This window comes from Eptesicus fuscus, chromosome 18 (genome assembly GCF_027574615.1).
Source record: "Eptesicus fuscus isolate TK198812 chromosome 18, DD_ASM_mEF_20220401, whole genome shotgun sequence".
In the NCBI taxonomy this organism is placed as follows: domain Eukaryota; kingdom Metazoa; phylum Chordata; class Mammalia; order Chiroptera; family Vespertilionidae; genus Eptesicus; species Eptesicus fuscus.
The window spans coordinates 29,342,992-29,370,822 of NC_072490.1; the positions used below are offsets into that span (position 1 = coordinate 29,342,992).

General features: G+C 40.1%; 1 protein-coding gene across 1 annotated transcript in view; it reads right to left on the reverse strand.

Annotated features, from left to right (window-relative positions):
* Nucleotides 1–27,831, reverse strand: part of STAG1 (stromal antigen 1) — a 331,873-nt gene that overhangs the window by 36,884 nt on the left and 267,158 nt on the right. Inside the window, exons 20-23 of the mRNA XM_008152885.3 lie at nt 26,538–26,608; nt 24,613–24,700; nt 23,233–23,313; nt 1,976–2,068 (exon numbers count right to left, since the gene is read on the reverse strand). Coding sequence (XP_008151107.1) covers nt 1,976–2,068; nt 23,233–23,313; nt 24,613–24,700; nt 26,538–26,608 — 333 coding nt within the window. The remainder of the gene's footprint in view (nt 1–1,975; nt 2,069–23,232; nt 23,314–24,612; nt 24,701–26,537; nt 26,609–27,831) is intronic.

A 27,831-nucleotide genomic window follows, 5' to 3' on the forward strand; every position in this document is an offset into this window, starting at 1 on the left:
AAAAACAAAATCTAATGTAAAAAAAAACCTCTAATATTAGGTAAAATTAAATTCAAGACCATTCACATAAAAACCAGTATCTAAAGTTTTGCAACAAATTTAATCATTTAAGGTAAGGGTAGGAAAGTACAAGACCCAGGAAATCATTTGGTCTGGCCCTGCCAAGGCATTAGGGGTGAGTTAATTAAATGTTTGACCAAATATTACAGGCTAATTTTTAAGTTGATAATTTTGTATGGCCAATGAATGATGTTATAAATATCCAAATGGCCTTTGGCAGAAAAAAGGTTCTTCACCCCTGATTTAAGGGAACTTTCAATGCATTTCCCCAAGGAGAAATTATTATAGTTATGTTGCCAAATTTGCCCTATTTAATGGGTGGTATGAAATAAAACTGTCATCAGTTTATTGTTAACTGAAAGGTTTTGTTGGTATCTGAGGGCTCTGATATTTCAAAAGCAATCTATTCAGCCCCCTCCAAAATTGATTTCTATGGGAAAATACAACTTTGGCACGTATTTGGAGATTGTCATATACTTTGCTAGAAACCTCCAGCAAGACTCATGCAATTCATGCTCTGACTACACAACCATGAAATACATGAGCCTATTTAGAAAAAGCCACTTGAAAAGGGGAGCATAAAAAGAATCCAGACCTTTTGTTTTTTAACCAAGGCCATAGTTTTGAATATCACCAAATAGTGATGACACAAAAAACACTGAATTTTTTGGTTTAAATGTCCAGAGCTAGGTAATTTTAGACAGTACTGGTGGCAATCAGAGATTTCGAGAACAAGGTTTAGGGTAGATCATCTCTGTTCCCATTTTAAGTTAGATGCTGATAACCCAATAAAGAAAACCCACGATAACCTATTTATAAAATATATAGCAAAGGATAAGTACTACTGCACACTTTAACTAGACTAATTAGACTTTATTTCTAGCTCAACAACATAATAAAAACAGTATAGAAAAGGTACATTCTGTTTCATATTAAAGTACTTCCTAGTAGAAAAACAGTAAAATAGTTGACAAAATCAATCCATGGAAATGGTATTGCCTTGGGCTCTACTTTGACGCCCTTTGGACTGCACCCCTTCCCAATAATGAGGAGTATGGTGGGCCAATAGCATATGCCTACCTGCATCTCTACTTCTATACCACCCTCCAGGTACAAGGACTCAGGGATTTCTTTCTTTAAATCCTCATCCAAAGATATTTTTCCACTGATTTTTAGAGAGAGTGGAAGAGAGAGGAAAAGACAGAGAGAAATATTGATGTGAGAGAAACACATCAATTGGTTGCCTCTTGCATGCGCCCCGAACAGGGTCCGGGCCAAGGAGGAGCCTGCAACTGAGGTACCTGCCTTGATCAGAATCGAACCCAGGACCCTTCAGTCCACAGGCCGGTACTCTATCTACTGAGCCAAACCGGCTAGGATGACTCAGGGATTCATTGCCTTAACAAATCTGACTCTGCTACCAGAGCCTGCACAGGATTCTTCTGCAGGCTCACTGCATTGCATCCCCAGTGCCCATACTCCTAGGTCCCAGGGTGGTCAAGAAGCAGCTATTTGAGGGGGTGATGCTAATAAAGTTTGGACATGTGAGCTAAGTGTTCACATGCATGTATGAGAAGTTCTTTCTAGTGCGGGAAAAAGCTGAAGGTGAGATGAGAAAAGGGAGGTTCATAGGCCAGCCCTCCCATGTTCTGGCATAGAATTCTTAGGAGTCAAGAATTCTAATTTGCACCCAGCCTTCTCGGTCAGCATACTTATCAAGGTAAAAAAGACATGTAACAGGTTTGTTAGATTGCTTTGTAACTTAAATATTTATACATCTATAATCTTGTCCTAGGTCTCATTAATGTTAGGGAAAAACAGGCATGCTAAGAACTGCAATAAAAAATTACATCTTCTTACATGGTCTGTAATGCATTTGAGTTACTTTTATTGAGAGCTTTTAATAATTTCTTACCTGTTCCTTCACTGGAGTATTAACATTAGATAGGCACTGTTGGCAAACGGCCAAAAAGGATTTCACGGTTTTCCTCAATACCAACAAATCCTCCTGTAAGACACAGTCAAATTTGCAAGCATGAATTACAGTATCCTAGAAAATGGATCCAAAGGAAATAATACATAGCAAAGAGCCAAACTGGCTTAATGTCAAAGAAAGTCATAAAACCAAATTATTGTTGGGAACCAAACCATATAGTTATTTCCTAGCATAGCAATCGCCAACCGGTGGGCTGCGGACCACTGGTGGTCCGTGAGGTCCGAAAGGTTGGCGACCGCTGTCCTAGTTATCCTAACAAAAAGGGGCAACAAAACAGTGACACCCAAACACTCAGTTCTATTTAGCTATGGAATGCTCAGTATGATTTTCTCCAATAAATTTTCCTTTATAAATATGGTTCACTTAAGCCAGTGGTCGTCAAGCTCATTAGCCAACAGAGCCACAGTTTGCCGACCACTGACTTAAGCTGATATTAAAATTGTTAGTCAATTCCTATAAACATATTAGCTGTAAGGCGAGGGAGCACAGCAGCACACTAAAAAAATTAATTAAACAACAAATGTGTACTGAGTTTCTCTTATATTCTCAGCATTCTGCAAAATGTTAAGAGAAGACAGATAACTTTAAGACAGTGCCCATGTCCTCAGAGTTAACATCCTAGCAGAGAGTAAGTGTTTAAAAAATGTTTTTATTAACTCTAACTGTAGTAGAGAGAGATGAGCTTGAAGGACCTTCACAGGGGGATGGGCTTTAATCTAAGATTGGGTGGGTGAACAAGATTTAATTAGATGGCCATATAATATTTGATAGCAAACATTTGAAAAATATAAATGGAAATTTAAATTTATTAAATACCTATAATGTGTCAGACACTGGATTGAGGGCTTATTGCTACATAATTTAATATATCGATTAGAAGTAGTACTCATTATTAGCAAGGGTTTGAAACCAGGACTGTCTCAGATCAGAGCTCATATTCTTCTCACTTAGTAATGAGCAAAATGCATGCAGATAATTCAGATAATTTCCACAAAATCACTTCATGGAAATGGTATTGCCCTCGGCTCTACTTTGACCCTCTTTGGACTGCACCTCTTCCCATGAATGAGGAGTCTGCTGGACCAATGGCATATGCCCACTGTGTTGATATTTAAAATGGTAGTGAAGATAATTAAGTGAAAAAGACAGATATAGAAATTACTTTTAAAAAGTACTCCATTAAACTAAAATTCTTTTAGCCTTTTGTACCAATGACAGTACTCAATGCTTTGTTGGACCTTTACATCCTAAATAATGATACTTATATACATGTTTCCTTTTGCTAACATGAGTGCAGTATTTGGAAGAAGGAGTAAGCTCACCTTGTGCAGAGTACTAAAAAAACTCACTGACTTGCAAACCTTTAATGTTTCTTATAGACGAACATCCAATAATCAACCTCAACAGTACTTGACCTTCTTTAATTTCAAAGATAATACAATACATTAAGAGAAATTTATAATGCACAAGGGAACAGGCAGCTGAATTAGAATATAAGGAGTGCTATGTTGTAAACCCAGAGTCAAAAGTAGTCACTGAAGAGTTCCCAAAGAAGATAACATACAAGCTGAATTTTGAACAACTACTAAAAATTATCTAGCTATAGAAAAAGATCTTCCAGAGAGCACAGGATGTTCAGAAGCCTGGAGGTGCTTTTGAGAGACTGTTATTTAGTGTAGCCGGGGCTTAAATAGGCAGTTGAGTGGCAAGAGAGAAAGCCAAAGAGAAAAACAGGATCCATTTTCATTTAAATGAAAGGCCATTAAAAATGCCATGTTAAATAATTTGGATATTAGTCTCATGGCAATGAAGAGCTACTGAAGGATTTTTATGAGTGCTAAAATTTTATGTAAAAAAATCATATTATAACCAGAACAGGAGAATAATGTGGAACACAGAGACTAGTTAATAGTAGATACAATCTTCTGTTGAGGGCTTATGTACCTAGTACTGGGCCATAAATTTAAACCTCACAGTCACTCTATGAATTAAGTGGTAATACTACTATTTTGCAAATGAGAAAACTGAAGTTAATAAAACTGAAGTTAAACCCAAACCATTTTAAGTGATAGAGTAAGAGTTGAAACCTAGGATTACTCTGACACTAAAGTCCATGTTATTAATCATTATTCTGTATTTCCTTAAATATTAACAAAGGCCATAGGAGTAATCTAGAATGAGGGCCTAGAAGTAAAATGTTGGCAGTAAAGATGTGAATAGCGTAGATGAAAAAAGGTGTTCTATGGAAAGTGACCTCACAGGGTGAACCAAAAAACTCCTAACTGGTCATGTCATGGTGGGTAGGCATGCCCTTGGCATATAATTTCTTTAGTAAAGGTTAATCTTTGCTTCAAGCAAGCCATTGTTTCTGTGCATCTAGGTTAACACACCTTTGAAATGCCTCTTTTCAGACTTCTCCTTCTAATATATGACCACACTTTCAGATCCCTCTTAAAGTGTGACTGAGATAGAGTATGTGGCGATATGGCCATAACCCAATAAGGGCTGCAAGAACTATCACAGAGATAGTAAGATCTTAGGTTCCCTCCCTAATTTCAAATGCATAAAAGAAATAGCAAAACTGTTATTCTTTAAAGCACTTGAGATCTTGCTTTCCAGCAACTGTTGTCAGTTTTGACTCAAATAAACTCCATAAAAATTTTCTACGCCCTAGCTGGTTTGGTTCAGTGGATAGAGCATTGGCCTGAGGACTGAAGGGTCCTGATTTCGATTCCAGTCAAGGGCACATGCCTGTGTTTCAGGCTCGATCCCCAGTGTGGAGTGTGCAGGAAGCAGCCAATCAATGATTCTCCATCATTGATGTTTCTATCTCTCTGTCTCTCCCTCTTCCCTTCTGAAATCAACAAAGTTATATTAAAAAAAAAAAATTCTCGCCGAAACCGGTTTTGCTCAGTGGATAGAGCGTCGGACTGCGGACTGAAAGGTCCCAGGTTCGATTCCGGTCAAGGGCATGTACCTTGGTTGCGGGCACATTCCCAGTAGGGGGTGTGCAAGAGGCAGCTGATCGATATTTCTCTATCATCGATGTTTCTAACTCTCTATCCCTCTTTCTTCCTCTCTGTGAAAAATCAATAAAATATATTAAAAAATAATAATAAAAAAAAATTCTCTACAAGTTTAGATGTTTCTTATGTCAACATGTTATTAAACTTTAATTTGTTTTTCTCCTGCAAAACTGTCTCATGTCAATTTGATTATTAGACCAGTCAGAAGAATCTTGAAGGGTAGAGGATGATTTTTCCTCCTCAACACTATTAACTGGCTATGTGACCTTAAAGAAATTACTTTGTATCTCAGAATTACAGATTTTTTAAATCTATACACAAGAAGGTTGATATATGTATAATCTGAGATTATATGATATTCTGTGATTCTGCTGAATTAACTCCTAGGTAATCAAATGAGACAAATTAAGTGCTAACTGGTAAACTTCCTAGTATTCAAAGGATGAATGTTCACTGTTCCATTGCTAGTACCTAGAATAGTGCTTGGTACATGGCAGGGGTTAGTATTTACTGAATGAAATGTAAGTACACAGATGATACCACAACCCTACGAACAAATATGTAATGTGTTCTTCTTTTTAGATTGTGTGGATAAAAAAAGGGCTCTCCAATAAATCTGAATGCAACTAACCTCACAAGGTGATCTGATCATAAATTCCTAACTGCAGATCTTGGTAGGTATAAAAAAGCCCTGTATATTGTTCTTGTGCACCTAGGCTAACACACCTTTGAAATGCCAGAGTAACCCTCTTTTGAGACCCCCAAAGTGTAACCATCCTCAAGGGAGTACATAATTTTGTTAACTATCTTATAACCCAATCATAGAGATTCCACCCCCTTGCCCCCAGTTTTGCTTTATCCCACCTTTATGTAGTCTTTCTTCAATTCCCACCTTGATTACAAATGTGTAAACAGAACCACAAAGTCGTAGTCCCCAGGTGCATTTAAAATTGTGTTTCCTGATGTGTCCTTGGTTTACACTCATAAAAATTCTCTACAGGGCCCTAGCTGGTTTAGTTTAGTGGATAGAGCATTGGCCTGTGGACTGAACGGTCCCGGTTTGATTTTAGTCAAGGGCACATGCCAGGGTTGCAGGCTTGATCCCCAGTAGGGGGCATGCAGGAGGCAGCTGATTAATGATTCTCTCTATCACTGATATTTCTATCTCTCTCCCCCTCTCCCTTCCTCTCTGAAATCAATAAAAATGTATTTTAAAAAATTGTCTACAGGTTTGGACCTTCTTACAACGACAATTCCATTGAGAGAAACACAAATACCAATAGGTTTAGGTAAATATGTACAGACACTGAATATTTAACAGTTAGCTAATCTCATATGGTAAATCCCTTTGAACAGGTGGGAATTTAGGTTTCTTGCGGACTTTGGAATACTGCTTTTATTCACTCCATGATTTTTGACTTCATTGTGCTGAGATCTTACTATATTTCATTTGACTTAAATAGAATTTTGATTGCCAAAACAGGGCCATTTTAGCCTAGGTGCACAAGAACAATATTAGCCTAGGTGCACAAGAACAATATTTTTTAGATTGGCGTTTTCTCTTGCGCTCTTGATTCTTATTTTTCAAGGGGCATTAAAAATAAAGCTTACTCTATCAAACTTGTAATCTTAATACTAGAGTTTTAAAATGGCAAATCCTGAACCTCTTTAAAAATTTCGAGGCCATGGCTGGGTAGTTCAGTGGTTAGAGTGTCACCCAGATGTGCCCAGGTTGTGGGTTCAATCCCTGGTCAGAGCACATATAAGAATCAATGAATGGCCCTGGCCGGGTGGCTCAGTTGGTTAGAACATTGTCCCATACATCAAAAGGTTGCGGGTTTGAGTCCTGGTAAAAGCACATACCTAGGTTGCGGGGTTTGTTCTCTGGTTGGGGTGCTTAGGGAGGCAACTGATGAATGTTTCTTGCTCCCTTTCTCTCTCTACCTCCCCCTTCCCCTCTCTCTCAAATCAATGAATATGTCCACAGGTGAGAAAAAAAAAATCAACCACTCAATGCATGAATAAGTGGAACAACAAATAGACGTCTCTCTCTCTCAAACCAATAAAAAACCAAAACAGATATTAAAGGTAAGACTGCCTCTTAAAAGCCACCTATTTCAATATGATGATAGTAGTCAGTGAGAAAAGAGAAGAGAATTTCATTCCCCCACACACAAATATGTACAGATTTTAAATGGGTGATTCATTTTTATTTTGTATTACAATTTTGTGTGTCTAGAAGAAGACCAAATTTAGCTGTTTTTATTTGTTGGTTTTTTTTTTTTTTTTGTCCACAGCTAGGAAGTACCATCAAGATAATCCTAGCCAGAAACTGAAGCCATGGAAAAACTAGTAATAAATACATAAAAGAAGTTCAACATTATCTGACAAATACACATTTTTAGAATGGGCAGAAGTAAAACAGAATAAAGTAGTAAAATAAGGAACTAAACCAGTTAAAGATCTCAGAATGTAAAAACATAAATAGCGTGTTAAGAATGATCAATTTTCATAATAAAAAAAGGGGCAGAAAACTAACCTAATTATCTAGAATAGGCAAATAGGGTTATTGACAAAGTGTGGTAAACAAGACCAAGGGGATTGGCAAACTTTTTGTGTAAAGGTTCAGCAGTAAATATTTTAGGCTTTTGCAGGTTTTACAGTCTCTGTCACAATTACTTAACTCTGCCACTGTAGCATGAAAGCAGCTCTAAACAAGACATAAGTGGCCCTAGATGGTTTGACTCAGTGGATAGAGCATCAGCCTGCGGACTGGAGGGTCCCAGGTTCAATTCCAGTCAAAGGCACATGCTCGAGTTGAGGGCTTGATCCCCAGTAGGGGGCTTGATCCCCAGTAGGGGGCGTGCAGGAGGTGGCCAATCAATGATTCTCATCATTGATGTTTCTATCTCTATCTCCCCCTCTGAAATCAATAAAAATATAAAAAAACAAAACATAAATGAATTAGCATGACTGTGTTCCATTAAAACTTTATTTAGGCCAGATTTGGCCCACAGACTGTAGTCTGTCCAGTCTATACTAGGCTATAAAGTTCTTTGGAGACATAAACTGTAGTGCAAGCATGTTAAACTTGCAGCCCACGAGGCATGCGGCCCACCGGCCGTGAGTTTGACATGCTTGCTGTAGTGGATACAAAAACTGACAAGCTCATAGGAAGCCTGCATGGCGGGACTTACAAAACTGAGACCAAAAATAACCACATAGGTAGTCTGAATGTAAAAATTCCTAACTGAAAGCGGGTCATGGTGGGTAGTCACGACCTAGGCCTGTAGCTTTCTTGACAAAGGCCAATCTTTACCTTAAGTGAGACTCTCTATCTTTTTGCATCTAAGATAATATACCTTTGAAATGTCAGAGTAATCTTTTCTAGACCTTTCAAGGCACAACTGCCTGGCACCAAAGCACAATACAGAACCCCCTTATTATCTTTTTTTAAAAATATTTTTTTATTGATTTCAGAGAGGAAGGGAGAGGGAGAGAGAGATAGAAACATCAATGATGAGAGAATCATTGATCTGCTGCCTCCTGCACACTTCCTACTGGGGATCAGGCCCACAACCCGGGCATGTGCCCTTGACCAGAATCGAACCCTGGACCCTTCAGTCCACAGGCCGTTGCTCTAGCCACTGAGCAAAACTGGCCACGGCTCTCGTTCTCTTGTTTCCAAAAACCATCTCTATGTGCTATAGAAGTTAATTAACTACCCTGTACCTACCAATATAAAAGTATATGTTTCTCTATTTGGACATTTTATCCAATCCCAGATATTTCCCCATTTTGCTTTCTCCTGCCCCCTTAATATACTACCAATGATTTCATGTAACCCTCTGTAAGTCTCCTCCTTTTATTCTAATGTATAAAACAAGCAGCAAAACTTGTCATTCTCTGGAGCATTTTTTCAATCCATTGAGATTTTGCTTCCCGGTAATTCTTCTCAGATTTGCTCAAATAACATAAAAATTCTCTACAGGTTTGGACGTTTCTTAAGTCAAAAGTGTTCCATTTATCTGTACTTAGCCACAATTACTGACACATAACAAGGTTCATTAAATTATTTTTCAGCTCAACTAAGTCAGTATCCATACTAAAAATGATAAAAACAGATGGAACTAAATTCATTCATTGGGGACACAACAATGACCAAGAAATAAGAAGCCTTTCCATTGTAGTAGGATAGACCCTATGCAATACCTTTCAAATTGCTTTCTTATATGAATAACTGCTATTGGCTTCTCTTTCTGGGGATAGGGGGGTAGGGAGAGTGTGCTACTTTCGTGAACACACAATAAAATAACTATTGAATATTTAACCCCAAATGTAATACCTAGTTTTCAGTGTTGTTGTTGTTCTTGACTATTTGAATCTCCACCTGCTGACTCCTGTCATTGTCTCAAAGGCTAATCCACTCACTTATGATTCAGGAACCCTTAAGCTGCCTACTGTAGTTCCAAAACATCTTCTGATTTCTCTTTCCTGTAGTGTACAAAGATGAAGAAAGATAAAGGAGGAATCAGAGGGACAGGGGAAAAGCAGTAACTGTTAGAATCAAAGTGAGAGAACTGAATTCCCAAATTATTCCAATGTACACATGGAGGACAAAATCTATGCTGTTGTATCCCAAACGTACACTAGCTCCTGAGCATGTTTACACAGTCCTGTAGTCTTACATGATAATAGTTCATTTAGTATCAATTCTTGTTTTTGGAACAAGGGAAGATTAGACTAGGACCACAATTTAACTCCATCAGAACAACAGCTATTGTTTACTGAAACACTTCTTTCTTTTTTGTTAATCCTCACCTGAAGATATTTACCCCATTGGTTTTTTTTTTAGAGAGTGGAAGGGAGGGAGGGGGGTAGAAAGGGAGGCGAGAGAGAGAAAGAGAGAAAGATTAATATGAGAGAGACACATTAATTGGTTGCCTCCTGCACATGTCCAACCAGGGCTGGGGATTGAATCTGCAACCCAGGTAACTTGCCCCTTACTGGGAATCAAACCTGCGACCCTTCGGTGTGTGGGTCGACACTCTAACCACTGAGCACACCAGTCAGGGCCGTGAAACACTTCTTTCAATTTAATCTTCCCAACAACCCCATCTAGCAGTGAATATCACACATAAGGAAAATAAAGTTCAATGGTGAAGTATCTTGCTTATCTTTATCACCGGTGGTAAGAAATGGATCCAAAATTCAAATTTCGATTTAATTTTGAAGACCATGTTCCAACACAAAAAAATGCTGGAAAGATACACTATTTATAATTGAGTCAGCAATAGGAAGTCACTTAACAAATACCTAGTAATTATATATAGAATGGCCACTGAAGGGAAAACATTTCTAAAAAAACCTACTTAGGAAGGAAAATGCATTTCTATATCCCTCAGGGGATATTAAGTAGGATAAGACAATTATATCTTTCCTATTCAAATAAATGGCCTGACAGGAAAGTAAACTTCTTTTACCATTAACTTTGGCAGAGAAAATATCCAATACCTGTATAAGAAAGAAAGAAGTGTTATGTTTTATTTAAATTGTTAATGTTGCTTTAGACCTCTGATAAGCTCAGTTAAAACACATTATTACTTTATAATAATTGTCATTTAGAACAAATCTTTTCAGTCCTGGCTCATTATTGAGATCATGAGGTATTAAATATCTTAACCTTTTGCACTTGGATGTCGAGATTAAAATTACTCTTTGAATGTATCAATAATTTGAAATATAAAAAAATCCAAATAAGTTTGTATGAAAAGAAACTCCAGTTGCCGCGCTTTGTAAAATCTGGGGTATTTAAAAAATTAAATCCCGAGTACAATAAAGGAATCGAGAAAAAAGCAAGCGAGTGCAAAGGGTTAAGGCGTCTGAGTATTTATAAAAGGTGCTTTCAAGGCCTTTGTCCCTGTGTAAGTAAAAACAGCATCCAAAATTAAAACAACAACAAAAAACAACAACTGTCAGGTTAGTAAAACTAAGGCAGCCTTAAGGGATAGAAGGTATTCCCTATCAGATAGCAACTCCAAGAATAGATAGGTTCATAATACAGCATGGCATTCTTTTATATATATATATATATACTAGGGACCTGTTGCAGGAATATTCCTGCAAGACTTCTGGAGGGCTTCCCTCCCACCATGGCCACCTCTCCCACCACTCTCCCCCCACCTCTCCTGCTGCGGTGGGCGGGGTAAGGCGGGGCGGCTAGAACAGGCAGGGCGCCCCCCGCCCGTCCCGCCACCCAACCCAGCCCTCGGCCACCTCCACCTCCGCAGCTGCGTGGGGGACACAGCCATTGCCGCTGCATGCCTCGCCCCACACTCCCGACCCTCCACACCTGCTGACGCAGCTGCCTCTGTGGCCGCATGCTGCCGCCACCTCTGAGCACCCGGACCCACCGCGCACGTTGCCGCTGCCTCCTTGGCGTGTGCGCTGCTGTTGTGCTCCCCACCTGGCCCATCCGCCCCGCCACGCCCCACCCGCCCCACCACACCCTGCCTGCAGCCACCACCACCTCCGAGGCCGCAGCAGCCTCGCACACCGCCGGCCACTCCCTGCCCACTGCCACCGCCGCTGCCGCCACCGCTGCAGCCGTGCGCACTCGTCACCGCGCACACTGCCCGCTTCCGCCTCTGAGGCCACCGCGGCCGCGCACACCACCTGCCACGCCCCGCCCACTGCCACCGCCTCAGAGGCCACCATGGCTGCGTGCTCCGCAGCCGCGCTGCTGCCCGCCCACGCAGCCGCCTTGCTTTCTGCTTTCTTCACTCCTCCTTCCCTCAGCGTATGCAAATTAACCGCCATCTTGTTCGCTCTGATTGGCTGTGGTCATAGTGAAGGTACGGTCAATTTGCATATTACTCTTTTATTAGTGTAGATATATTGATTTCAGAGAGGGAGGGAGGGAGAGGGAGAGAGAAACACCAATAATGAGAGCGAATCATTGATGGGATGCCTCCTCCACACCGCCTACTGGGGATTGAGCCTGCAACCGGGCATGTGCCCTGACCAGGAATTGAACCATGACCTCCTTGTTCATAGGTCAATGCTCAATCACTGAGCCACTGCAGCATGTTGGAATAATGACTTGTAAGTTCTTTGCTAAATTGAACACATCTACTTCTGGCTTCCAAAGATCTTTATGAATTTTAGAGTTAGATAAAATTCTGGAGAAGCTCAGAATTTGGTCTAAACTCCTATCTACTTCTATATTCCAGATTAAAAAGAAATTCTTAGAGCTAAACAAGAAATGGATATAAAACAAGACTTGGATCTTTCACTTCTAACCTTCCTAGATCAACCAATCAGGCAGTTAAGGTAAGATATAATATTAACGAAACACAATTATCAAAGAACAACTCTGAAGTTATGAAACAATCATAGGAAAGGCTTAAAACTAACTAGATAGTAACTGAGCATAGAATTCTCAAGAAATAAAAGGTAATGGGAAAGATTCTAAAAAAAAAAAAGAATAAAGTAAAATGGTTACACATTGTTAAAAATTTGTTCCTAGAGAGATAGCCATTATTCTCACTCTTGGTCCCATTCCTTTTCCCCTCTGCAGGTGAAGAAGTGGTACCTGTATTTTGATATGATAGGAATTCAGGGCAAGGACCTGAGCAAGCTATCTCCTTCTTATTCATTGACATTCTAAAGGCCTGGGGAGAAAAAAGGCAAAGGGCAAGTGTAAAAAGCAGCCTGTTGATTATTTTACATTTAAGCCTATTTCTAGTACATTTCTAGGAATGTATGCTTATATGAAGAACAGCAAGGTTAAGTGTATCTCCTCATGAGTCTGGCCACCTTCACCCTAACACTGCTCTTCCCCAGTCTGTTTAGAGGTTAAACAAGCTAGAATTTGCAGAGGAGACCTTTCAGTTAAGAAGGCAATGGAACAAATTTTACAGCTAAACACCTAAGTGATAATTTGACCTGTAGCTACCTGAGGGATATTTACTTTCTTCAATTTAAAGGATTAGGAAAAGGGTCAGGATCCAGAAGGCAGGAATGTTTGCCCCAGGTCCTCCTTTCTGCTGTCTAGAATAGAAACATGCAGGGTAAGGCTAAGAACACTGCACATTTAAGATTACAGAGAGTAGGACAGCTCCTCCCAGTAGGAAAAATAAATTCTAGATCCCCAGGCCAAAAAAGGCAATGGGGCATTATTTTAGCCCTAACTCTTATTTACCTGGCTCTTTAAAAGTCTTTGTATATGTCCAGAAGGAGCTGAAGAAGGATGTTTTCTGCTAGAGAAACTGAAGGCTGCTTCTACAGGACCAGCACTAGGGGGCACCGGAACAAAGTAAACTGAGCATGACCTGTGAGACTGCCAAAGAGCTTCAACTCTGGAAATTAGGGGGAATAGAGGAAATACTCAATGGTGATACCCAGTGCACTTCCATTTCAAATAAAGATCTAATCCTGTTCTAGATATAGTCTTCTCATATATTCATTTTATAAAATAGTGTTTACTGTTTAGTTAAATTATAATTTGAATTTAAACTTCAAATATAACTACCATTCATTTAATAGATTTGAAAAATAAATTTTAGAAAGTGCTGTCTAAAAAACAACTTGGCAGTATGTATCAAACCTTAACAGTAACTAAAATCTTTGACCCAGAAATTCCATTTCTAAGACTATAAGATCAAACAATTTAAAACACAGAACAAGCTTTTGCACCAAAATGCCGATCATGGCATTAATTTAATTAGTTAAAATGTTTACAACCTAAACATCAAAGAGAGTAGAGTGGTAAGGTAAAATTAATTATGTTATAGCTATACGATGGACTAATGCATACAGAAAAAAGAATCTATCGACATTTCTTTTAATAACTGAAGGAAATCCCATGTTAACTAAGAGGAGACATAAAACTGTAAATACATTATGATTTCAATAAGATTGAAAAATATGTAAGAAAATATACCAAAATATTAACAGTAGTTATCTACAGGTGGTAAAATTAAGATAATTTATTTTATTTTAACAATGAACATGTACTCAAGTAAGAAGGCCCAACTTTATGAAAAGCACTTTACCTTGTATCTTATACCAAAAACTAACACATATAATTTATTAACTAAAGATGCAAGTGACCTCTTCAGAGATTTACGGGTAAAGGAGTTTCTATAAATGTACTAATGAGTAGAGAAAAACATAGTGGTCAGCTGGCTAGCTCCTTCACTAGCTAAATGGCTCATTGCATATCATTAACATAACTAGAAACCCGGTGCACGAAATTCGTGCACTCGGGGAGGGGGGGTGGAGGGGTGTCCCTCAGCACAGCCTGCGTCCTCTCACAGTCCAGGAGCCCTTGGGGGATATCCGACTGACGGCGGGGCGTGGGCCTAACCCATCAGTTGGACAGCCTTAGCGCTGCTGCAGCGTGAGCCCGGCTTCTGACTGAGCGGCATTCCCGCTGTGGCAGCTCCCCCCTGGTGGTCAGTGCGTGTCATAGAGACTGGTCGTTCCACTGCTTGGTCGATTTGCATATTAACCTTTTATTATATAGGATACTTCAAGCATGTCAAATTCATGGGCCACAGGCTACATGCAGCCCACAATGAATATATATATATATTTTTTAAATATATTTTATTGATTTTTTACAGAGAGGAAGGGGAGAGGGATAGAGAGTTAGAAACATCGATGGGAGAGAAACATCGATCAGCTGCCTCCTGCACACCCCCTACTGGGGATGTGCCCGCAACCAAGGTACATGCCCTTGACCAGAATCGAACCTGGGACCCTTCAGTCCGCAGGCTGATGCTCTATCCACTGAGCCAAACCGGTCAGGGCACACAATGAATATTTTTGCAGCCCAGCCAATATAACGATATGTAAGAAACATTTTAACAAAAATTTTGTAACTTCATTTTTACAATATCCTGTTATTATTAATAACGAACTACAACGTTTGCTAATGACTTGATTACTATAATTGTGTTGCATTCATTTCCCTTAATGCTCCTTAAGCGCAGGTGCACCATTTCTCTCCACTAATACTAGCAGTGAATATTTTAGCAGCCGATTGCCCATCATTAGTCTTGGACTGACTTATTTGGTATGCACAACAGGACATATTTCACTTTCGGAGAACAAGAAAAATAGGTTTATTTGCATTTCATTTATTAGTTTGTGCAGTAATTCAGTGTCTGGTAAGTTAATGTTCAAGAAAAAATATTAATTTTTATTAAAATGTTCTCCTATTTTATGTTAATGATTACTCATTTATTTCAGCCTTTTGTATTCAGCATGTCCCTATTGAAATAAACTTACGTTTCTATGAAAATTGAAGCTTTTGTGTTTTTGCGGTCCACATAAACTTAAACTTTGTTTATTTGGCCTGTGTTAGCCTTTGAGTTTGACATGCTTGAAATACTTATTCAACAACAGAAATATTAATTAATGCAGTAAGATTTTCAAGTTGTCTATAAATGATCAACATTACAAATTAAATATTTAGACCCCAAGAGCCTACTGAATTACTTTTAAATTTTAGAAAACAGAGGGGGAAAATGTTTTAGGTGCATCATTACCAAAGTCCTCCATATATTTTAACTTTAAACCACTGGCATTACAAAATAAGCCATTTAAAACCATGATAACTTCTCATCCAAATGCTTTTATAGATACAGAATGATGAAAAAAAAAAAAAGGCTATATGACATAATTTTTTAATACCCAACTGATTAACAGACATTTGTATTTAGTGAGGAGTCAACCAACATGCCAGCCTTTAGAAAATAATTTTTTAAAAAGCCACAATAAAATTCTCTAGAACAAGTTGTATTAAAAGCTTAATGATACAAGAGTGTTAACAGAAAAACAACTAGATTGAGATTCAAAAGACTTGTAATTTTAGGCAAGCCCAATTTTTCTAAGTAATCAGGTTCCTTATCTGTAAAATAAGACTATGGTAATATCTACTTTAAAGATAAAGATTTAATTAATTTAGAGCATTTATATTAAAGTGATTTACAAAATGACCTCAGAACCAGGAGGTAACAGTTTGATTCCCAGTCAGGGCATATGCCCACGTTGCTGGCTTGATCCCCAGTAGGGGGCATGCTAGAGGCAGCTGATGGATGGTTCTCTCTCATCATTGATGTTTCTATTTCTCTCTCCCTCTCTCTTCCTCTGAAATCAATAAAAATATATATTAAAAAACAGTAAAACATTAACAATGTAATAATAACAATCTCCCCCTGTAGGCCTTATCTAAAAAGAACAGGTTTTATCAAGTAATTTCTAAATTCTCTGATAGCTCTAATATTACATTTATAAACAAAAGAATAATGCTATTATTGCAAATAAGATATAGAACACTAAGCATTTTTCTAGTATTCAAGTTCAACAACTCTGAGTTATATGTGATAAATCAGACCTAAGTTTAGAATCGAGAATCAAGATGCTTTTGTATTAGTAGTCTTAAAAAATTAATTTTTGTGATAAAATTATCACTTTTAAGAATCACCAACAAGACAGTTCCTCATCTATGAAATAAGAATAAGAAAAGTGTCGAGCTAAGATGGCGGCGGAGTTAAACGGCTGATCTGTTGCCTCGCATGGCAGTTTCGGAAATACAACTAAAAGATGGACTGGTGAGCACGGCGACTCCTGCTCGCGTCTCCCCAGGCCGGGCGGCTGCTCCTCTCAGTCAGCACCTCAGCCGGGGCCATGAGCTCGTGGGCGGCCGCGGCCGCGGACTCGGCGCAGTGGCTCTCGGTGAAGGAAGAGACCATCTTTCTGCAGGACAGGCCCATCCACGTCACCGACCTGGCCGAGCTGCCCAGTGAGATCCTCGGGGCCCCGGAGGTGCCGACACCGACTTGGAGGATTTTTAGGATTTCCCGTCTTACATTCAAGTCCTTTAGCCATTTTGAGAGAGGAGAACCAAGAAGGCGGCAAAGTTAAACAAATGAACTGTGCCGCGCACAGCAATTTCAAAAATACAACTGGAGGACAGAGCGTCTGCCACCCAGATCCACAGGAGAGCTGGCTGAATGGTGGATTTACAGCTAAGAGGGAAGAGGAAAGAGCGAACTCGGAAGGGATAAGGTGCGGAGGCGCGTGGGTCGGGCTGGTGGCGGGGGAAGGGTCGTGCGGCTTTTTTTCCAACCCTAGGGGAGATTAGCTCCCCATCACCCTGAAATCCAGCTTCTGGGGACTCGTGGGAGACCCAGATGCCTCCGGGGAGAGGCTGGACTCTCGGCCTTCATGTCAGAGAGTGGGAGTAACTTCCTTGCGGAGGTGCACCCAGCAATCAGTGTTTGCTGCGCTGGAGTGCGAAACGAGGGGGCTTAGAAACGTGGAAAGCAGAAAAAGCAGACTTGCAGCCATTTCGGTTCGCCACGCCATGGCCTGGTGGCGCCCTGAGACCCTGCCCCGCCCTGAGACCCGCCCTGCCCTGGGACCCGCCCCACACGTTTTGCAGACCTGCCCCGCACGTTTTGCAGGCCCACCTGGGCTCCAAGCAGCGGCTTTTGGATGTGGGTGGCCTGCCCTGTGGCAGCTTGACCAGATGAAATGCGGTTCCAGTTGGACTGATCCAGGGCTGCTCAGGCAGGAGGAGGAAACTGCAGTTTTTGCTGTAATTCCTGCTGAGTGGCCTCAGAAAGTAGCTGACCTACACTCCATAGGAGACCCAGAAATGAGGGCAGCTAGTGGTCGGTGTGAGTTGACACCAGATTTCAACCACTCGCATAAGGGATACATTCAAGAGGCAGATTCAGTGAGCGCCAAAGCCTTGCTGCAACAAGACCCAGCCCATAAACGTGTCTCCTGCACAGCAACTCTTCCTTTATAGACACAGAGGGTCCTCACGGCCAATTGGCCTGGAGGACAATTCCTCCCAGTGACACCAACAACAATCAAGACGTAACTATACAAAGGAGGACCAAGATGGAGGCATAGGGCAGAAGCCTGATTGTTGCCTACCACAACAATTTTGAGACTACGACGGGAGAGCAGAGCAGACACCATCCAGAACCACCAGAGGGCTGGCTGAGCAGATGCTCTACAACTAGAATAAAAGGGGTACGCGGGATGATGCTGATGCCGGTGACCCAAAGTCCACACTTTAAGAACTACGGCTCAGGCGACACAATGGCGGCCTGGAACGTGCTCAGCGCGGTTCCCCCGGCGGTCTCCGGCTGAGGGGACGGCTCCACTCGCTGCGGAGCACGGACAGACGAGCCCCTGGGATACATGGGGTGGAAGACTCCGCTCTTGCTGACCTCCGAGTCCTTCAAGAATCTCAACGCCCCGGAAGCGGCCAGGTGTGCACGCTCAGCGACCGGCCACCACTGCAGACCCAAGGGCCAACACAGCGACACCGGACCAGCCCGCCGCCGCGCACTGGGCACACCGGAGCTTCGCCGAGCCCGCCGCCCAACGAGTTCTGCGGCAGCCGCCCTGGAGCTCTGAGAAAATGGCCGAAGGAATTGCTGAGAGGGAACTGACCAACAGGAATTGGAATCAAGAAGACGAAACCCCGCTGGGTCCCGAGTCCGGATGAGGCCGCGCGCCCCTGGGTCCGGGTGAAGCCGGATCCCGGGTCCGGGTGAGGCCGTGTGCCCCTGGATCCGGGTGAGACCGGGTCCCAGGCCCGGGTGAGGCCGCGCGCCCCTGGGTCTGGGAGAGACCACGCGCCCCTGGGTCTGGGTGAAGCTGAATCCTGGGTCAGGGTGAGGCCGTGTGCCCCTGGATCCAGGTGAGGCTGGGTCCCGGGTCCGGGTGAGGCCACGTGCCCCTGGGTCCGGGTGAAGCCGGATCCCGGGTCCGGGTGAGGCCGTGTGCCCCTGGATCCGGGTGAGACCGGGTCCCAGGCCCGGGTGAGGCCGCGCGCCCCTGGGTCTGGGAGAGACCACGCGCCCCTGGGTCTGGGTGAAGCTGAATCCTGGGTCAGGGTGAGGCCGTGTGCCCCTGGATCCAGGTGAGGCTGGGTCCCGGGTCCGGGTGAGGCCGTGCGCCCCTGGGTCCGGGTGAGGCCACGTGCCCCTGGGTCCGGGTGAAGCTAGATCCCGGGTCCGGGTGAGGCCGCGCGCCCCTGGGTCTGGGAGAGACCACGCGCCCCTGGGTCTGGGTGAAGCTGAATCCTGGGTCAGGGTGAGGCCGTGTGCCCCTGGATCCGGGTGAGGCTGGGTCCCAGGCCCGGGTGAGGCCACGTGCCCCTGGGTCTGGGAGAGGCCGTGTGCCCCTGGATCCGGGTGAGGCTGGGTCCCGGGCCCGGGTGAGGCTGGGTCCCGGGCCCGGGTGAGGCCACGTGCCCCTGGGTCTGGGAGAGGCCACGTGTCCCTGGGTCCGGGTGAAGCTGGATCCCGGGTCCGGGTGAGACCGTGTGCCCCTGGATCCGGGTGAGGCTGGGTCCCGGGTCCGGGTGAGGCCGCGCGCACCTGGGTCCGGGTGAGGCCATGCACCCCTGGGTCCGGGTGAGGCCGTGTGCCCCTGGATCCGGGTGAGGCTGGGTCCCGGGTCTGGGTGAGGCCACGCGCCCCTGGGTCCAGGTGAGGCCACGTGCCCCTAAGTCCGGGTGAAGCCGTGCCCCTGGGTCCGGCCGAGACCAAACCAGAGGGAGTTGGACCTGCATTACCACCATTTGTCCACCATCCAGAGCTGAGGGGTCAGTGCCAACATGTACACATAAGGAACTGGTGGACATTGATATTGGGTCTCAAAAGAACTGTTGGTCCAGAAAGAAACTCACTACAGACTGATTCATTTGCCTGTCAGCATAACTATTATTGCTCGTCTCACATTCAGTTCTTATAAGTATATCTCTAGTGACACATGATCTCGCTCATCTAGGGGAAATGATGAACAACACAGACTGATGAACAAGAACAGAACCAGAAACAAGGAGGCATCGATCGGACTATCGGGCCTCAGAGGGAGGATAGGGGAGGGTGGGAGGAGGGGGGAGAGATCAACCAAAGGACTTGTGTGCATGCATATGAGCCTAACCAATGGTTAAATTCAACAGGGGGTTGGGGCATCCGTGGGGAGGGGTGTGGGATGGGAATGGGGGGATGAGGACAAATATGTGACACCTTAATCAATAAAGAAATTAAAAAAAAAAAGAATCACCAACAAAACTACCACTCAAACAGTATCAAAAGGTATAAAGTGAAAGTAAATTTCTTCTTATGTCTGCCCCCAAAGAATTTCTATTTCCCAGAGATAAACACTGTTAAGATTCTAGTATATCTACCCAGACATCTTTAGTATAGCAGTTATTAATCATAACATAGATTACAGAATTTTAGAGACAGAAAAGCTTGGCACAATACAACTTTCAATTTTATAAATAAGTAACCTTAAACACAGGTAAGTGATTTTTAAAATTGTTATTAATATCTGGAAAGCACTTCACAATCGATGTAAATGCTTTGACATAAGTTGTCTGCTTTAAAATTATTTTTTTTATTGAGTTCACTGGGGTGACATTGTTTAACAAAACCATACATGTTTCAAGTGTACAACTCAACAAAACATCTGCATACTGCATCATGCGGCCATCACCCAAACTAAAGTCTCTTTCTGTCCCAATTTATCATCCCTTTGCTCTCTTCCACCTAACCCTATTCCCCTTTTCCTCTGGCTATCACTATGCTGTTGTCTGTGTCTCTGTAATATATTTAAGTGACTTGCCTCAAGATTATTTGCATAACAAGTTAATCCTCGGCTAGAACTATAGTTGTCAATATCTTATCAATTGGGATGTTAGTAATATAAATTATATGTGTACAAAGCTTATGTATGTGGCTATTAAATTTTCAAAGATATCCTATATAGAAAGCTTGAAAATTCTTAATCTAGTAATTATTATATATGAGTCATTAAAATAATTGTTTTAAAAGAATCTTAGCAATGAAAGATTAATTTTTTAAGTTTGCAATGTATCTTGATGATTCATGCTTTTTAAGATTATCACTTAGAAAACCACTTTATAGACACAACTGAACACAATAATTACTAAATATATTTGGAATGAAAAATTACCAACAACTTCAAAGTGGGAAGAAATAACTTGAGAGACACCTATGTAAGAATTATACTTATAATATAAATGAACAAAAAAATATAAATAGAAATCAACTGAATAATGAAAACACCTAAAAGATGCTATAGCACCCTAGCTGGTTTTGCTCAGTGGATAAGCGTGTCGGCCTGTGGACTGAAGGGTCCTGGGTTTGATTCCGGTCAAGGGCACGCACCTCGGTTGCAGGCTCCTGGCCCTGGTTGGGGTCATGCGGGAGGCAACCAATCAATGTGTCTCTTTCACATCGGTGTTTCTGTCTCTCCCTCTCCCTTCCACACTCTCTAAAAATCAATGGAAAAATATCCTCAGGTGAGGATTATTAAAAAAAAAAAAAAAAAAGATGCTATATCATTCTTTCTGGCATAAAAGAAATCAGTGCTGGCCACAAAATCTGCATTGCCTTCCTTGCAATGACAATCAGAAAATCTGTGCCTCAGATAACCAAAATTATCTCAGTGAAAAAAAAAAAGAATACAAAACTAACCAGAATAAATTAGAAAAAAAGTTAATTGTAACATATAATAAACTCTTGTTATTAAAATTTAACTTACATATATTCAATCTCTGTTAATTTTACCATATTAAAGAACATTTTTAAAAACATGAGGATGTAATGCAATTTTCAAGTGGCTTTGGTTACTACAAAAGATTAACTTCAGTTTTTGCTTATCAAGACTAAATTGTCAATAAAATAAAAACAACCAGGAAGCTAACCAATATATCACTCTTCTTCTAATTAAGAACAAAAACTCCAATTACTTTCCAAAGGCAGCAAATTCCTCAAATTTTTAATCAGAAGGGTAAAAAAAAAAAATCTTTCTCTGAGAAAAGAATGCTCTATATCAAGTTACTCATTCTGTATAGAAATGTATTATTGACCTTCTTTATTAGCTGAACAGCTTCTGTTTTGTTAAGATGAGGCTATGTAAACATCCTAATATTTTTATTTGATTCTTTTTTTAAAAAAATATTTTATTGACTCTTTACAGATAGGAAGGGAAAGAGATAGTCAGAAACATTGATGAGAGAGAAACATCGACCAGCTGCCTCCTGCAAACCTCCTACTGGGGATGTGCCCGCAACCAAGGTACATGCCCTTGACCGGAATTGAACCTGGGACCCTTCAGTCTGCAGGCAGATGCTCCATCCACTGAGCCAAACCGGTTAGGGCTATTTGATTCTTTATCAAGTGTTTGAACTCATATGTTCAAGCCGCTCTCATTTCAAGAGCGATATAGACTTTTTAAATCAAAATCTCATTTTTTATTTTTTAATGGACCACTGAAGTAGTATAATTTTAGGGTGAAAACCTATGTGAAAGCCAGGTCATGGTTATAGATCTTCCTGGGACACCTGTTTTCTCCCTTTTAATCAGTGACAAATTTAAGACAAGCTGTTTTCCTGGTATTTCTCCATTCATGGAGCTGGTGTGAGTTTATTTCTAATTTACCCTTGAGCTGGGAGTAGCTCTTTAGGACCCCAAATTTTCAGGGAGGTGTGCTACCTGTAAGACATTCCACCTTGGGAGGGCCTTACAATTTGTCTAGATTAGAAAAGATCCTTGAGGTTAAGTAGGCTTCAGTGCTTTGCCGACTCTCTTGAATCCTAGTTACATTTAATATCTGGTTTGTATTTCCCTTTTTGTTTTACATGGTCAGTCAAAAATTAAAAGTTAAAAATAATTATCCAACAATTTGAGTTGTTTTTAACAAGAGTGTTACTCAGTTTGAGTTCCAAGGTGCCATGATGCCAGCCAGAACTGAAAGCTGCATACTATTATCTCCCAATATTACTCTATTTTTTATAGCATGTTACCTCTTTTGGTTTCTACAATGGTTATTTCCTATAAGAATTTTAACTTTTGTACAAATAAAAGTATGTATCTATTGCTTGAAGACTGGTTATCTTCCAAAGAGATAAATTATACTTACTCATAGGATAAAGAAAAAATTGATAACAACAAAATTATTTTATATTTTAGTCAAGATGATAATTTGCTATAACTGATAACAATAACGTATTAAATATAAATGAATGGAGGTTATTTTATTTTAGTAATAACCCTTCTGCCTACAGAAACTCTTACTTACTTTGGAAGGAGAACCATCAGTAATTTTCACCAACTGCCAAAGAATCGAGTAATGGGAACACTGCAATGCCTGTACGACTATCTGTATCAAATAAAAAAATTCAAACAAATGAAACATAATTTACATTTGTACAGTTTATATCATACAATATTTTTCATAGCGTATAGTCCAAAAGTTTTACAGAATTAAGGAGCATGTATAAAATAACATTTGGTAAAAAAAGAAAAAAAGAAATACATCATCCTAGAGGCATAAATGTATAAAAATTTAAAATAATAACCATTTGGAAAAAAAAAAAGACACTATTACCAAATGTTCACTGTCTTAACTCTGTTCTTAAAACAGATATTTATCCAGTATCTAAGCCTAGTGCTAGACACAGGGGCTTAAAAATAAACATATTCTCTCATCTCAGAGAAGAATCAACTGAAAAGACAAATTAGTAACAATTATAATAATTTAATAATTGGTCTGATAAAGTATACATACATAGGGTAATGTGTTGAGGGGAGAGAAGAGGAACTCACATGTTAGCCAGGAATAGAAAGTGATAATGGTTAGGAAAAACTTTCTAGAGAAGAAAAAAATCTACACTAAATCTTTAAAGAAAGATACAAGATTTAATCTGGTAAGTGAATAGAAATTTCAAAGGATGCTTCTTTGATAAACTGTGAAAAGTTTCATAGAGTGTAAGTGTAAGCATAAAGTAAGACTAGATTAGCCCTGGCCGGGTAGCTCAGTTGGTTAAAAGTGTTGTCCAGATATGCCATGGTTGCAGATTTCATCTCGTCAGAGCACATACAAGAAAAAACCAATGAATGCATAAAAGTGGAACAACAAATCAATGTCTGTGTCTCCATCTCTCTCCCCCTTCTTCCCTCTTTTTCTCTCTCTCAAAAAAAAACCAAAAACAAAACAAAACAAAACAAAAAAAAAAACGAAAGCAAAAAAGCAAGAAAGAAAGAAGTCTAAATCAGTAGAAACCAAATCACAGAGGACCTTATTGGAGGGTAACCATATGGCTAATGCCTATCTTAGAGTAATTAATAGCACTCCTTTTCACTTTTAAAAGAACACTTATTTGGACAATAATATAGTCATCTTACCATGACAAAGAAATCTGGATGTTATCCTAAAAATGCTTACCTTAACATAAAATTTTTTAGAACATTATAGCAAATGTTTCTTATTTTTTCCTGCTTAAACCTGAAGATATATCTATCAGTAACATTTAATCACTATGGCAAGAATTCTCAAAGAAGGTGGCTACATTAAAGAATTATCAATTACTTTCTATGAAAGGCTTTTGATAATCCTGTGTGATCGAAAAAAACTTTAGCTTTCTGAAATAAGATAGAAGGAAGATTAATAAACTCTTACCTGTTCTGGCATAGCTCCATGTTCAATTCCAGTCTTCAATAATCTGTAGCAATTACCAAACAGATCCCATTTTGTGAGATCATGAGCGCTAAAATAAACAAAATGTATTAACTTTATTCTAGAATGAAAGAAATTTTAAATAAAATGACTTTAAGTAAAATAACTTCATTTTCTTGTAGAGTTGAAAAAGATTCATAAAGGAAATGTTTGAGTGCTCATACTTAAGAAGGAAAAAAGAGGGAAATGAGGGAGGGAAATAAAGAGGTGGAGAGAGCTCAAGACGATATTAGGAATTTGTTAAAAGAAATCAGTAATAACAAAACTTCACACATTCTAAAATAAAACAAAACTATCTATAATAATAAAAGCTTAATATGCTAATTAGACTGGATGTCCTTCTAGACAACCTTCCGGACGAAGCCACAGCGGGCAGGGGCCGAGGCAGAGGCTGGTGGCTGCTGTGGTAGGTGGGCAGGGACAGAGGCAGAGACTTGCAGCCACCTCGGTGGGCAGAGGCCAAGGCAGCCGCTGTGGCGGCGGGGGCCGAGCCCCTTGAACGAATTTCGTGCATTGGGCCTCTAGTACCATAATAAAAAACAAACAACTTTCACACATTTAAGTGAAGATTACTACAACATGGTCAACCTAAGCTCATATTCCATAATTCTTTCTCTTCTAGTATATTTAAAAATACATTTAAGCAAATCCTGAGATCACACAGAATTAAGGAAATGTATTTTAAAAAAGATTTGACAAAACCAGGGGAAAGAAAATATGGCAAAGCCCAATAACTTTAGTGTAGCTATTTGCATGGGCTGAGGAGTTTTAATGCTGACATTTTAAATTATCATGAGCTCTACTACTAAAAATAGTAGATAATTGGCTGTCAACTTTTATTTTCATACATCTAAATATTTTAAAAAATAAGTTTGTGTCTCCATGAAATATCAAACAATGTATTGTATATAAAGAAAAGGCTTAGATTTTAGACAATGCTTTAAAATCTGAAGTATTTACTGATGTAGGCCTACACCTAAAGATTCTTTTGACAATGAAGTTCTCTATTTTCCTTTCTTTATAGAGAAGATAAGCGTGTCTTACTATAAGGGACACGCAAATTACAATTTGAAAATGACACTTATTTCCTTGAACAAGCCTTTTGCCCTTCTTCAAATCCAACTGTCCTGTCTACATAAAACAAACAAGAACAATTCAGAAATAAAAGCTCACAGAAATAACTTTCATGGCTTTCCCCAAAACATTTTTTTTTTCCTATTGAGTAAGACTTTAAAAAACTATCCATTGAAAATTATACTTCAGAAATGCTAGCTTACAGAATAAGGTCATCAAATTTGTTAAAAATACAATTAACTTAAATCTTTACAGTGTGCATTTATTACAAGGAATGATAAATCTTACTCCTAAATAACCATCCTATATAATAAAAGCATAATATGCAAATCGAGTGAACGGCCAAACAACGGAATAACAACGACCATCTGGGACCACGCTATGATACCCACTGGCACCAGGCCAGCCAAGGCAGATGCGATGTGATTGGTCGGGGCCCGGTCATCACCCCATGATCGCCCTGCAGAGTGAGGCCCAGGCCACTGACCAAGCAGGCTGCAGCAGGTGGGCAGGGCCTCCTTCTGTGAGGGAAGCCCGGGTCCCGGGTGCCAGCAGCCAGGGGAAGGAAGGCCTACTCTTGCACAAATTTCATGTATCAGGCCTCTAGTATTAAAATAAAACCCCATAATTTACCTGAAGAAAATTAGAATAATAAAGAAAAACTTTACAACACCTTGGTATTTCTTTAAAATTTCCCACTGTTATATGGGTGTTAAACATTACAAATATAATCAGTCTGGTTTATGTTGACTAATCTGCTTTTCACTGAATCTACTTCCAATGAAATCACGTACTTGTGAAAAGAGGTTAACCGCTTTAATGTAGAAAGCACATTGTAAATATCATCATCATCAGCTTCTTCTCCCTATAAATAAAAAGTAGACATCACCTTATTACCACACCTTTATGTGTCCTCAAATTCACATGAAAGTTTATTAATACTTACTGCTTAAATAAAAATTGTTATTATTATATAAAAAGTACATATTCACTGTTGGTAAATAACAAAACACAAATAAAACAAAAAACCAAAAAATGAAAGATACCCATAATCCCAACAGTGCGAGATAAATCACAACATCAAAAATGGTTAAATTTTTTAAAAATTTAAAATTAAAGGTAGGAGGATATTGGTTACATGGATTAAGAAGATCATCAGCTTGGATCTCAGAGCATAGAAAGCTGTGAGGTTTCAAGGTTGCCTTACTCAGATTGGAGGGAAAAGACAGGATTTGATAATCACAGAAATAATTACAAAAATAACCAGTTGGAGAGGCTTCCTGTTATCTTGGGCACACCACTAGTAATCAGCCATCCCTCATAAGCACATAATTTTAATTTTCTACGCATTAGCATATCATAAAGTAATATTAAAATGCAAATTAGATTCCAGGAATAGAAAATAAAAATAAAAAAAGATTTAAGAAAAGCCATTCCTTGCCTGGCTGGCATGACTCAGTAGTTGAATGTCAACCAATGAACCAGGAGGTCATGGTTCTATTCCTGATCAGGGCACATGCCTGGGTTGTGGGCTTGATCCCCAGTAGGGGCTGTGCAAGAGGCGGCTGATAAATAATTATCTCTCATCATTGATGTTTTTATCTCTCTCTCCCTACCTCTCTGATAGCAATAAAAATATTTTTTAAAAAGTATGAAGAGAACATTAAAGAAAAAAAAAAAAAGCCAGTCCTTAACAAGATTTTTCTTAAGACAAAAAAAAAAAAAAAAAAAAAAAAATCTAGCTTGTTTGAAACAAATTTAAAAAATAAAAATAAAGTATAATAGCCCTGGCCAGTGTGGCTCAGTTGGTTTGGTTCCTGGCCAGGGTACATGCCTTGGTTTGGCCTTGATCCCTGGTAGAGGACAAGCAGGAGGCAGCAGATCCATGTTTCCCTCTCACATTAATGTTTCTCTCTCTTCCTCTCCCTTCAATAAAAATAAATTAAAAATCTTAAAAAAAAAGTATAACAAAGGCTGATCTTTATAGGATGAACAATTACAATAATGCTGCTAAGTTCTGAAAGGTGTAGAGAATTTGACTAAATTTTATTTTAAAATGGAAACAATTTATACACTCAGCTACCTTTA